This window comes from Staurois parvus, unplaced genomic scaffold (assembly GCF_062004578.1).
Source record: "Staurois parvus isolate SC_StPar_1 unplaced genomic scaffold, SC_StPar_1.0 ptg000694l, whole genome shotgun sequence".
Taxonomy (NCBI): domain Eukaryota; kingdom Metazoa; phylum Chordata; class Amphibia; order Anura; family Ranidae; genus Staurois; species Staurois parvus.
Window position 1 is genome coordinate 1819894 of NW_028318490.1, and position 13570 is coordinate 1833463.

At 45.3% G+C, this 13570-nt stretch overlaps 1 protein-coding gene across 1 annotated transcript in view; it reads right to left on the reverse strand.

Moving 5' to 3' along the window:
• The window catches only part of LOC149446173 (phospholipase A and acyltransferase 2-like), an 82332-nt gene that overhangs the window by 51169 nt on the left and 17593 nt on the right, over window positions 1–13570 (reverse strand). Inside the window, exon 3 of the mRNA XM_089652788.1 lies at window positions 1256–1355. Within this exon, the coding sequence (XP_089508914.1) occupies window positions 1256–1355 (100 nt within the window). The remainder of the gene's footprint in view (window positions 1–1255; window positions 1356–13570) is intronic.

Below are 13570 nucleotides of genomic sequence, written 5' to 3' on the forward strand. Positions count from 1 at the left end.
AAAGACTGACTTATTATTATTATTATTATACAGGATTTATATAGCGCCACCAGTTTGCTCAGCACTTTACAATATAACGGGAGACAATACAGCAACAATACAGTTCAATACAAGAGGGATTTGAGGGCCCTGCTCCTTAGAGCTTACAATCTAGGACTTATCTACTAGACCTGACTAAAGGTGCTACTACTTCAAAATGTTTGTTTGATTACAGTGTTCATGCAGTGACTCTGGTCCTAGTAAACGGTCACCCAGACATAACTACCACCCATGCAGCTTTATTAGGAAAATACTGGATACATCTTGGAAGATTAGGTTCCTCTCGTTCCTCTCGCCGTGTTCCCGCGCCGTTCCGGTCTTCAGGGCGGACTGTGAGAGGAGCCTAGCTCCCCTTACGTTCCTCACGCTGCCCTGCCTACACACATTCTGACAGCCAATGTTTGCCACGCTCCGCGGGCCGGATTAAAAGGTCCGCCGGGCCATAGTTTGCCCATTGCTGCTCTAGATGTTTCTCTCCCGCTGCCCCTTCTTTTTTTTTCCCTCTCCACAGGCAATTGAAGTATTCTGGAATGGTTTGGTTGGTTGAAATAAATGCATCACTTGTAGTTCCATGGTTATCAAAGGCAGTAAGACAGACAGTAATGATAACCAGAGAGAGGTTCTTACCCTTCGACCTTTAAAAAACATTAGTTACAGACTATGCCTGAACTTAAAAGATTAGCTATCACTGTCCCTATATAAAGTGAAGAAAGATCTCTGCAATGGGGACAGAGATTGTAAGAAAACATGATAAAGTCTCTAGCCCTTCCTTTCAAATCTTAAAAAAAGGTTTTGCCTGAAGTTAGGTCTTAAAAAGTAAAAGATTTACAAAAAATGTATATTAACAATAATAAATGTACAATGTATGAAAAAATACTGTTAATGAAGAGGTCTCCAAACTTTCCAAAGAAAGGACCAGTTTACTGTCCTTCAGACTTTAGTGGGGTTGGCTGTGCCCAGTGGAAGTAAGCAATGCCTAATCTTTGGTATCAGGGGGAGAAATAGTTGGTGCCCCACTGTTGGTGTCAGTGGCAGGAATTATGCCCCATTGTTGGTGTCAGTGGCAGGAATTATGCCCAATTGTTGGTGTCAGTGGCAGGAATAATGCCTCAAGGGCCCAAAGGCTAGCAAAGGATCACAGTTTGGAGACCACTGGTTTAGAACATTTATAGTAAAAAAAGTGAAAGATCAGATCTGTATATTTATGTATCCTCACCTGTTAAATGTACAACATATCCATTTCCAACATATACACCCCAATGCTGATAAACTGTGCGATCAAATTCTATCAAATCTCCTGGCTTTGGCTCTGGTCCCTGTGAAAGTGTTGAAGTGTGTTAGATTGTTTTAAATCTTAGAGGTATGCGATATTAGACAAACTAAAGAAATTCCTTGACTTTTCTATGGTTTCATGCTATAACCACCAATTTTAAATATACATTAACAACATTAACAGGAGAGAAGCAATAGTCTCCAGAAATTGTAGCTGATCTGATTCCTATGGAGTTTTCCTGGATTTCATCTTAGTTCATAAAATGACCTAAGCTGGTCAATACAACCAAATTTTGAGATCTTGTTTCATCAATAGTCCAATTTGTTTTATTCTTGAGTGGAACTTCCTTTTTAGTTGTTCCCATGCAAAGATCTCTCTACTACTCCTGCTCCAATGATGCCTGTAAACATTAGTATTTTACATCAATTCTTGTTCAATTGATTTGACAGTGATCTCCAGAATACGTAGAGAGAGCACATCTCCCCAGTGGTGAAACAGATAATAAAAACCTGACAGGGGTTATAACCTTCCTCCCTTCAATCCAAAACTAATACAATGTTTTTACTGGAGATGCACTTCACTTAAAGTATAAGTTCACCTTTCCAGAAAATAGCCTTTGCAGCCAAGGGGCTCAAGTAGAGATCAATAAACTGTGTATCTATGTAAAAATGTGATTGTCATACCTGTATGCCGTGTGACCAACCCCCTCCCCCCCCAAAAAAAAAGCCTGGCTGGGAAACTCCCAGTTGGCAATCCTCATGTACCCAATGGTTTTCCTATCCTAGCAACAAGGCAGGGTGCGAGGGTTGCTAACTCAGAGTTTTTTATGATCAACACAGAACATATTGGTAGAGCTTTAGCAAGCTCTTCCTATTTTTGAGCCAGCCTTAGCTTGATGAAACCCATTAAAAGTATGTATTTATCATTTACTGAGAAACATTAAAGTGGAACTTCACTCTCTCAATCAACTGACTATTTTGAATCCTTATGCTGCTAGCATTAGTAAATATATATAGGAAAGCATATCATATTTACTTATTTTAAATAATTTGTTTACATTTCTTTATTAAATTCCTAGTTTCCAAGCCTAAGCAAATTATGTCATGCATCCCAGGAGTCTGCAGGAGAGGAGGAGGGGTTTTCTCAGCTAAGCACACCCTCCTTCTTGCATGCCTGTGCTAAGGTTAGATGGATTCCAGGAAGTAATTGCTATATAAATCATCTGCCTTTACTCAAGATGGCCATGGCCGGAATGCTAGGGGGTGTTTTAAAAATAATTTCTCAGCAAAATAAAGCATGGAGACATGGATGGATAGGTAAGTTTGCTTTGAATATTAAAAATTAATTAAATAGCGCTTTTGGTTTGTGGTGTTCATTTACAATGTAGTTCCACTTTAAGGATGCTTTTGCTGACCACCTTCTGAAAATGTTAGTTACCTGGCTTGGAGTTACTCACATAGGACAAGTGAAATCAGCACCCCTGATCTGCCAGTTGGTTCAGGATCAGTGATTCAGGAGGTGCTAAAGTAACTGGAACAGAAACCAGGCAAATGGCATTTTCAGCAGGAGAGCTCAGCTATGGTAGCCTACATACTTCCCTCAAACGTCCCTCAGCACAGGCTAAGTTCAAAGGGATCCATTTTCAATACCTGCATGTGGGCAGGGTCTACTCGCCCTGCACTTGGGGATATCTCTTGCATGTACACGTTTACCAATGCCCGGGACCAGGCAGGGCCATGTTCATGTGAAAGTTGACATTAAGGTGGAACCCTGGCTTAGAGATGAGCCATACACCGTGTGCAACTGTGAAGTAACATACCAGTCTCTGCTGTGAGATGCTCTCTGCCCTATATCGTTGCACACCGTGCTTTCCAGAATGTAGCATTTAGAGGGGGAAACCGCTGAGCCTGTGTCCCACCTACCAGTCCAGCTATTCTCTGCCACCTCTCTCCCAGTGACAGAATGGGGTCCTGCCATGCATTGAGTCTGGACATCATGCATGCTCTAATTACCTCCTTCAGCTCTCCCTTACCATGCAGTTAGGTCAATGAGCATTCTGTACCACAGGTCTGGTCCCAATTGCTTTTGAGGAACCAAGGGAGGGAGTCAGTGTACCGACCCCCTCACTACCAGATGATCTATCACCCATGCCTGGTACCACTCTACACTGATTGATATACATTCCCACCAGTTCACAGTTACTCATAGCAACTGCCCTCCTTGTAAAAACTCCTTTGCAGAGTCAACCCTTCATGGTGACCTCCTGTCTTTTCCTCTTCGTCCCTCTGTATGCTGTAAGTAGCTGTAAGAGCTACAGGCCCTGTTCCTTTCATATGCCATATACCACCATGCACCCCTTTGCAATGACTTCAGACTAGACTTTACTTGAAAACCCTACAGCAGCACAGTTTATGAAAACATAAGTCCCTAACTAACTAGCTATTCCTAGGCTGACTGGGCATAGATTTTCAGGTAGAAGTCAATAGCTAGAAAAGTCCTTGGCAGGTAGGTTCCCAAGGAGTAGTTGTTGCAGATTGCTCCTATGGCCCTCTTGCACTTCTCCCATGTGGTCTTCCTCTGCCCTCTGACCCCAGCCGTCATTCTTTTTATGTGCATCACAGGGTGGAGCACAAAAATCCCAAGAAAACTGCAAAACCAAATGTAGCAATCATGCTCACAGAGAAGGACGCAGTCCTCCATTTTGTTAAGAATTCTCCATGTTGTCCCATCATCCCCCCTCCCTCTCTGTTGAGTGACATATGGTCTGAATGTGTTTGCAGAGGTCACAGGCAGGCAAAGCACAGAAGGAGAGCTCCGAGCTATAAAACCTCATTAGCTGGGTGCCTAGCTGTCTAAGAAACTGTGCAATCTGACATATCGTAAAAATATAAACCAAGTCCCTCACTGAACTTCAAAAGACCTTCCAAGGGGTCGTAAAGACAGACTTACTTTTAAAAACTCACTTTTCATATAAGTTAATATCTTCACGTAGGACATAATTACCTAAACATGGAGCCTTTATTCGGAAGGCTCAATTTCAGACCATTCTCCTGATAGGTTACACCCATTAGCTGGCATATATAGAAAAGCAGAAAAGTACATCTACTGAAACATTCAAGTGCATATTTCATCTCTAACCATTCCGCAGATGCGGTTGAGTATTAATATACTAGTACCCAGGCCGGCAAATGTACCTAGGGAAAGTTATGGGCCAAAATATAAGCTATGAGAGATTCTGGTTGTAACTTAGGTCTCCCTCCCCAAAAGGAGACCATTGGTTACTACTCCAAAGAGACACCCTGCTGAGATTCTAGATAAAGGGCTGTTATGTTTGGAGTGGTGTGTGTGTGAGAGAAGAAGATCTCCCTGCCTTTAACATCAAAACTGGCAGTAGGAGATCAAAAGCATCCTGGAGCTCATAAGACTTGAAACTGCTTAACCCAAGGCTGATTGGCAAGTACTTTAACCCTTTAAACTCCTTTCTGGTTTCTCTTTGCTGTGCTATTGTTCTCTGTATATTTATATATATATACCAGCAGAGACTCTCCTTAGATGCAGGAAGCCCTGAAACGCATCATGGAGACAGATCCTATGGCATACTTGCAGCTCCTTGACCGCCAGGCTGAGAGAGCGGCTGACAGAGAGGCTGCGGAACGCCAAGCAGCGGCTGAAAGAGCAGCTGCAGAACGCCAGGCTGAGCGAGAGGAACGCCAAAGGGAAGCTGATCGTCGGCACGAACTGGAGATGGTTAGGCTCCAGCAACGACAGGTTCAGAACCTTGGGTCTTTAGTGCATAGGGACGCCTCTCTGCCCGTGGGCACAGCAACCAAATTTCCAGTGATGGAAAAAGATAGTGACATTGACACGTATTTACTGTCATTTGAAAAAACGTGCCGTCAGTACCATCTGCCCCGAGCTCAATGGGCTCGGTACCTGACACCAGGGCTATGAGGCAAGGCCCTGGATGCGTTTGTCAAATTGTCAGAGGGGCAGGATGACGATTATGAAGCTTTAAAAGATGCCATTGTCCGGAAGTACCAGATGACCCCGGAAGTGTACCGCAAGCAGTTCAGGTCCTCGCAAAAGGGACCTGGGGACTCTTACATGGATGTGGCGAGTCGCTTACGCACCACATTCCGGCAGTGGAATAAAGGACTGAAAGCTGACTCCTACAAGTCTTTAGGGGATCTCATGATACGAGATCAACTCCTGCATATCTGCCCGGCAGACGTCAGACAGTTTGTCTTGGAGAGAGAGCCAGCATCTACTAAAGCTGCATTCCTGACTGACAACCGCAGATGTTTCACCTGTGGGAAATCCGGACTTCACAGTGTCCTGAGCAGAAGCAAATGACATCACCTGGCCAGCCGGCCAGCAACTCTTCTTCAGTGCTGTTTGTCTGTAACTGGTTTCCGTGACACCGGGGCAGAAGTCACCTTGATCCGGTCAGAGGTGATTGAGCAAAGGAACCTCATCCCAAGAAAGTTCCTTACCCTCACAGGAGTTGGGGGGACCCGTTCACGCATACCCTGTGCAAAGGTATTCATTGATTGGGGTGCGGGAAGGGGGATGAGGGAGGTGGGGGTCTCGGATGAAGTTCCCACACCTGTTTTGTTGGGTGCCGATTTGGGTACTCTTGTGTCCTATTATGCCTCTGCCGAGAATACGCAGAAGGCCCCCCTGGAACTCTCTGGACATGCCAAGGTACTGTGTGCAGATGTTGGGGTAATGTCTGGGCACCCTGTGGATGGACAGAGGGAGGGGGCTGGGAATGGAATGGGGTTGCAAGATTCTCCATTAGCTGGAGAACGAGAAGAAATCCCCTTGCCTGGGGAGGTAACAAACTCATGTGTCATTGATATTATAAACATAACTGTTGATAATGATGACAATAATGATGATGATGGTGCTGATATTGATAATGTCAGTAATGTTGATGATAATGTTGGTAATGCTAATGATGATGATGATGGTCATGATGATAAAAATGATGCATTTTCATTGTTGGGGGTCACCCATGGTGCTGTGAAGGGGCAGAGGTACAATCTCTAGGGGCTGAGCAAAGGGATGGTCTGGATAGGCCTGTTTCTGGCCCAGGCACAGAGGATTCTACCTTGGTAAGCACCCAGCTGTTGTCCTTGCATGGTACTGGACAGCCGTCTGGGACTTGTAGTTCCATGTGTAAGGCAGCACTGATAAGCAATCCACACAAGGACTTCAGCAGCAAGCTAGCTGTGAGCTTCCCTGCTGAGAAAGGTAAACAACCGCTGGCTAGGACTTGTAGTTCCACGTGTAAGGCAGCACTGAAAAGCAATCCACACATGGACTTCAGCAGCCAGCTAGCTGTGAGCTTCCCTGCTGAGAAAGGTAAACAACAGCTGGCTAGTACTAGTAGTTTCACGTGTAAGACAACACTTATCAGAGGTAGTGACAGCACACCTGGATTGGAAGTGCGAGGGGTCTCCTTGGAGTTGATCGTTGGCTCTCAGAGAGGGGTCTGAGGCCTTCGGCTCCAATCACCTCTCCTTTCCATTCAGGTACAGGAGCTGCTGGTAAGGCCTATAGTAGATGGTGTCAGGGTTCAGGGAAACCTGGGGAGAGCTCACTGTGCTGTTCATGAGTTGGACGGCAGGGTGTATCCTTCCCTCATGCCTTCGGCCCACTTCATCTCACAGGAGGTGCAGACTGAATGGGCCAAAGAGACAGAGGGAATAGCGCAGTCAGGAATCCAGGGGTCAGCTAGAGTCTGGGCATCCCCGGTAGTCTCGATCCCCAAACAGGATCCGATGACCAGGCTTTTTGAGGACCTTGGAACACTGTGGCCCACCCCATGCCCAGGAGCCATGAGGTAACGAAGCATCCGGAAGGTGCCCGCTGTCTAACCATCATGGACCTGAACAGAGGGTATGGGCCACCATCTCTAAGCCAGGAGGCTCAGGATGGGTCAGCCTTCACCACCCCATGTGGCTTGCCTGAATTCACAGGAAAGCTAGTTGGGGTTGAGAACGCACCAACCACTTCCCCAGAGGTCAGGAATGACCTACAATGTGAAGTGGGACTGTGTGCAGTTGCTCACTTGAGGGGCCTTGCAGTGTTCGGCCCGGTCTGGGAAGAGCAACTTGGGCCCCTGTCAGGAACAAACTGCCCGTGCCTAGTCTGACAGTCGAGATTGGTAACTGTCAGAGGGGCATGTCAGTGGTTCAGCACTGGGAACCACTGGTAGGAAGAGAGCCCCTGAGGTCTGGGAATGGGGAGACTGAGGCGGTTATGGCCTGGCCTACTCCCCAGGCCAAAAAGCAGGTTTCATCAGTCTTGAGTGCAGCTGGCTACAAGTAAGTAAGACGCCTGGATGCAACTATCATGGCTCAGCTGGACCCGTGACTGACCTAGCAGACAGGGAACTGGCGGAATTGGGTTCCTGGATGCTAGCAGATACAGGGGACTGTTCATCTTGGATGAAGGTACCTGTGGAAACATCTGGAAGGCGAGTTCCAGAATTCGCCTGTCCGCCTGGATGCAACTATCATGGCTCAGCTGGACCCGTGACTGACCTAGCAGACAGGGAACTGGCGGAATTGGGTTCCTGGATGCTAGCAGATACAGAGGACTGTTCATCTTGGACGAAGGTACCTGTGGAAACATCTGGAAGGCGAGTTCCAGAATTCGCCTGTCCGGTTCTGGCACACAGAGACACCACTTCCTTCAGATGAGATGTAGTCCTGGGCCGGAGGAAGGAGATGGGAGAGGGAAATCTCATTCTCTACCTCAACAAGAAGCTACCTCTCAATATGTTAGCATATGACACCCCTGAACAGAAGTGTTGTGTGAGCAGGTGGGCACCACGGCAGTTGCCACAATGTCCGGGTAGTCACAGCCGACTGGTGCTCACCCCTGACAACTCACTTGGTTGGCACAACAGTATTGCTGGGGAGAACAGCACCCTTCTCAGAAGGAACCTGGTTCTCCTGCAGTGCAATGGCACCATATTACCCCAAGGTGAACTTCTGGGCACAGTGGCGGCAAGAGTCGATTGCATCAGGAGGGAAATTTCAGTCCCCTCCCATGCAACCACCTGAGGGGGATAGTGCCCACAGAGAAGGACGCAGTCCTCCATTTTGTTAAGAATTCTCCATGTTATCCCATCATCCCCCCTCCCTCTCTGTTGAGTGACATATGGTCTGAGTGTGTTTGCAGAGGTCACAGGCAGCCAAAGCACAGCAGGAGAGCTCCGAGATATAAAACCTCACTAGCTGGGTGCCTAGCTGTCTAAGAAACTGGCATATCGTAAAAATATAAAGCAAGTCCCTCACTGAACTTCAAAAGACCTTCCAAGGGGTCATAAAGACAGACTTACTTTTAAAAACTCACTTTTCATATAAATTGATATCTGCACGTAGGACATAATTACCTAAACATGGAGCCTATATTCGGAAGGCTCAATTGGGACCATTCTCCTGATAGGTTACACCCCTTAGCTGGCATATATAGAAAAGCAGAAAAGTATATCTACTGAACCATTCAAGTGCATATTTCATATTTCATCTCTAACCATTCCGCAGATGCGGCTGAGTATTAATATACTAGTGCCCAGGCCGGCAAATATACCTAGGGAAAGTTATCAGCAAAAATATAAGCTGGGAGAGTTTCTGGTTGTAACTTAGGTCTCCACCTACACCTCCCTCCCCAAAAGGAGACCATTGGTTACTACTCCAAAGAGACACCCTGCTGAGATTCTAGAAAAAGGGCTGTTATGTTTGGAGTGGTGTGTGTGTGTGAGAGAAGAAGATCTCGAAACTAGCAGTGGGAGATCAAAAGCATCCTGGAGCTCATAAGACTTGAAACTGCTTAGCCCAAGGCTGATTGGCAAGTACTTTAACCCTTTAAACTCCTTTCTGATTTCTCTTTGCTGTGCTATTGTTCTCTGTATATTTATATATACTGTATATTGGTTACATCTTTTTTCTGTAAATATTTTTATTGCACCCTTTTGACCTTTTAGTAATAAATCTCTCTTTCTGAAAGTGTTGAACTGTTTCTAAAGCTCTTTAATGCAACTTACGAATTCCTGCCGCTGAAGAGCGCTACTATGTGTGTTTAACCCTCTGTATAACCTGCCTGCGGTGACAGTGGTATACAGACGATTATTTCAACCATCATAGTGTTATTGCTGATATTGCCGAGTTTCCTCTTTCTCTGTACAAAAAGGAGGTGGTGGCCATGTGAAGGGTTAATTTCGTAATTAACCTGACCCAGTAACAATCGCTTCCAGGCTGCAGGTACACAGATTGTAGTCCATTAGCTCGAAAATTTTTGTGCAGGGTGCAGCTGGGCGTGGCATTGTTACGCACGTGACATCGTGGTTTTAGATTGGCTAGTCCTTCGGTCACGAGTTTGGTGAGAAGGTCAGGGGTCTGACGCCGCGATCGTCACACCTAAGTTAACCACTTCCTACCTAGGCAACCTAGACTCCCTGTCTACCAGCAGCTTGACTTGTAGGCACCTGCCAACAACAACCTCTGGGTCTATGGTGTACTGGTTAGAAAAGTTCATTACATACATCTGTGTTCTCCTGGTACAGCATTTTGATACACCAACATCCTGGTAATGGCCTTCCATTCATTTCTGCAGCATTGATAGCACAGACCAGAAAAAGCATGTAAATATTTGCTTGCCGTATGGGATGTACAAGCAAGCAGATATACTGACAGGAAGAATCAATGAACTACTACAGTGCCGTGGTAGTTAATTGAAAACTACAAGCCCACAGCCACTAAGGCTGTCAGGACTTGCAGTTCATTCATTCACGGAAGTCTGTGAATGAATGATGCGGCCATGTCGGTGGAGCCACACATGGCCGCGCTGTTTTCATATTGACAGATAGTACGGAGAGATTTTTCCCTGTAGTATCTGTCAGAGGGAGGGGGAGCTGCAGGCGGTAGCTGCAGCTATGGGAACATGTTACATGTTCTGCCCAAAAATGGGTGGAACATGTAACATGTTCCCAAAGCTGAACTTATCCTTTAATGCTGAAAATCACTCCCCAATTCATATTCGTATTTAACATCGAGGTTGAAAATTAAGGGTGTGAGTTAAGGGCGTTGAGAAAATTACTCAGATTTGTGAAATGCTTTTCAAATACTTGTTCTAGCTGATGCCCTAAAGGCTAACGTTTACAGTTTAAGATGAACAAATATCTGTTTGCTTAGATTCTAACATATGTCCCTCTTGCAGTGGCGTCACTAGGGTTGGTAACAATATTGAAAGTATCCTCCTGCGCTCAATACAGGCAAGATCCCTATATCAACAGCTGCTGTCACTTTACCTTAAACCATTAAGTAGCCAAATATATACCTTAAAATAGTGAAGCGCTAAATAAATAAATCAATATATATATATATATATTAAGGTGCCATCAGTGAATATAAGTGCTATAGTGTTAATAGTTCCTTGTTAGTCAATGGAACACTACAACCAATAGTGTATACTAAATAGAAGAATCAAACTGAATCCATAATATATCAGTGATAAATAATAAAAAATAATCAAACCAGTGACAAATAATCTTATATCTCCAAAAAATTCCTTCTTCTCATTCACTATTTAAAGTGAAGAGTGCTAATCAATAATTAAAGGTGAACAAGTGTATACGAAAAAACTTTTCTATGTGCATATACAAAAAATATATATATAAATATTATATCATATATATATCAATAAATAAAGTCCATGCAGGTGTAACTTGTGACAAAACGGTGATCTTCACTTCTAGTGCTCAAACACAAATCCTCAAATGGCAGCAGTGCCTGCTCACCTCCCCGCACTGACCCTCAAGGGGCCAAAAGGCTACTGATCTCCTCTATGGCCAATCTCTTTTTCTCGGTAGCTCAGCAGGGGATCACAGGGTCTCCACTTCTCCTCCACTCATACGTCATATAGGACACAAAACAGAGCTCTCTTCGTTCAGGGTAATTTCAGTTCCTGGGACCCTCCTGGCTCTCACCCCGGAGCGACACACAGCCCAGGCCCGGCGTTGGTGTCCCCTGGTGAGGTAAAGCATGGTGTCACCCCCACCCCCATGGACATGATACAAGATATGGTCAGAGACTGCAGATATACTACAGGAGGTGACATGGTTTCATCCAGATGACATGATGCAATAGTGTGGGCCTTTTGTTAATGTTTGAAGCATCTGAAAAAACATAACAACATAACAAATGATCTGAATTGATTCAGATACATTCATTTTTATTCTAGTGAGCTTACCGTGAATATTCTAATAGGATTCTTTTTGTATGGGTTTTGAACTTGAGAGACTATTTGTTTATTTCATCCAACAACGCTACCATCAAACCCACCCTGCAGGCCAGAGTACTGGGTGTCATTCTGGACTCCAACCTATCCTTCCAGCCCCAAGTCCAATCTTTAACAAACTCGTGCAGACTCCACCTCCGCAACATCGCCAAAATCCACACGTTCCTAACCCCAGAAACCACTAAACAGCTCATCCACTCCCTCATCATATCACGACTCGACTACTGCAACTCCCTCCTCACTGGCCTGCCTCGCCGCTGGCTATCCCCTCTTCAGTCCATCCTGAACACGGCTGCCAGACTCATTCACCTTTCCAACCGCACTGTCTCCGCCACCCCCCTCTGCCAATCCCTCCACTGGCTTCCGATTGCGCAACGGATCAAATTCAAAATCCTAACGCTGACGTACAAAGCTGTCCACCATACTGCCCCGAACTACATCACTGACCTAATATCCAAGTACCGCCCAGCACGCACACTCCGCTCCTCACAAGACCTCCTTCTCTCTAGTTCCCTGGTCTCCTCCTCCCATGCCCGCCTCCAGGACTTCTCCAGGGTGTCACCCATCCTCTGGAACTCCCTGCCCCAACCCATCAGATTATCACCTACTCTCCTCTCCTTTAGGCGCACCCTGAAAACCCATCTCTTCAGGGAAGCCTACCCCACCCCCTGCTAACTTGCCGACCTCCTCCACTCTTCCTACCACTCCATCCCCCACAGCTATCTCCTCCTGTGCCACCACCCCCTCCCTCCTAGATTGTAAGCTCGAAAGAGCAGGGCCCTTGATCCCCTCATGTTTTGCATTGTATTGGTATTGTTCTGTCACATGTTCTGTCTCCCTTTTGTAATGTACAGCGCTGAGCGAACTATTGGCGCTTTATAAATACTGTATAATAATAATAATAATAATAATAATTTCTATGTGCGCAGCCCAACAAATAAAGTCAGTTGGGAATGGGGAAATAAAATTCAACTTAATTACATAGTCGATGAATACATATTAATTAACTATATTCCAGAATAACAAATGAATAACAGAACTTCCAAAAATACGAATCGATTTGGAACAATGAATATACAGTGAAGGAAATAAGTATTTGATCCCCTGCTGATTTTGAATGTTTACCCACTCACAAAGAAATGATCAGTCTAAAAATCGAATGGTAGGTGTATTGTAACACTGAGAGACAGAATAGCAACAAAAAATTCAAAAGGAATGCATGTCTAACAAATTATGCACTGATTTGCATGTTCGTGATGGAAATAAGTATTTGATCCCCTTCACAAAACATGACTTAGTACTTGGTGGCAAATCCCTTGTTGGCAATCACAGAGGTCAGACGTTTCCTGTAGTTGGCCACATCTCAGAAGGGATTTTGGCCCACTCCTCTTGGTAGATCCTCTCCAAGTCATTAAGGTTTGGTGGCTGATGTTTGGCAACTTGAACTTTCAGCTCCCTCCACAGATTTTCAATTGGATTAAATTCTGGAGAGTGGCTAGGCCACTCCAGGACCTTAATGTTCTTCTTCTTGAGCCACTCTTTTGTTGCCTTGACCGTGTGTTTTGGGTCAACCCAATCCACGACCCATTTGCAGTTTGCAGTTGTCCTGTCGCAGATGTGCAGTGGCAAACTTCAGACGGGCCTGGACATGTGCTTTCTTGAGCAGAGGGACCTTGCGGGCACTACAGGATTTCAATCCTTGTCGGCATAGTGTGTTAGCAATTGTTTTCTTGGTGACTGTGCTCCCAGCTGCCTGGAGATCATTGACAAGATCCTCATGTGTAGTTCTGGGATGATTCCTCAATATTCTCATAATCATTGACACTCCACGAGGTGAGATCTTGCATGGTGCACCAGACCTAGGGAGAGACTCACAGTTGTTTTGTGTTTCTTCCATTTGCGAATGATTGCACCAACTGTTGTCACCTTCTCACCAAGCTGCTTGGC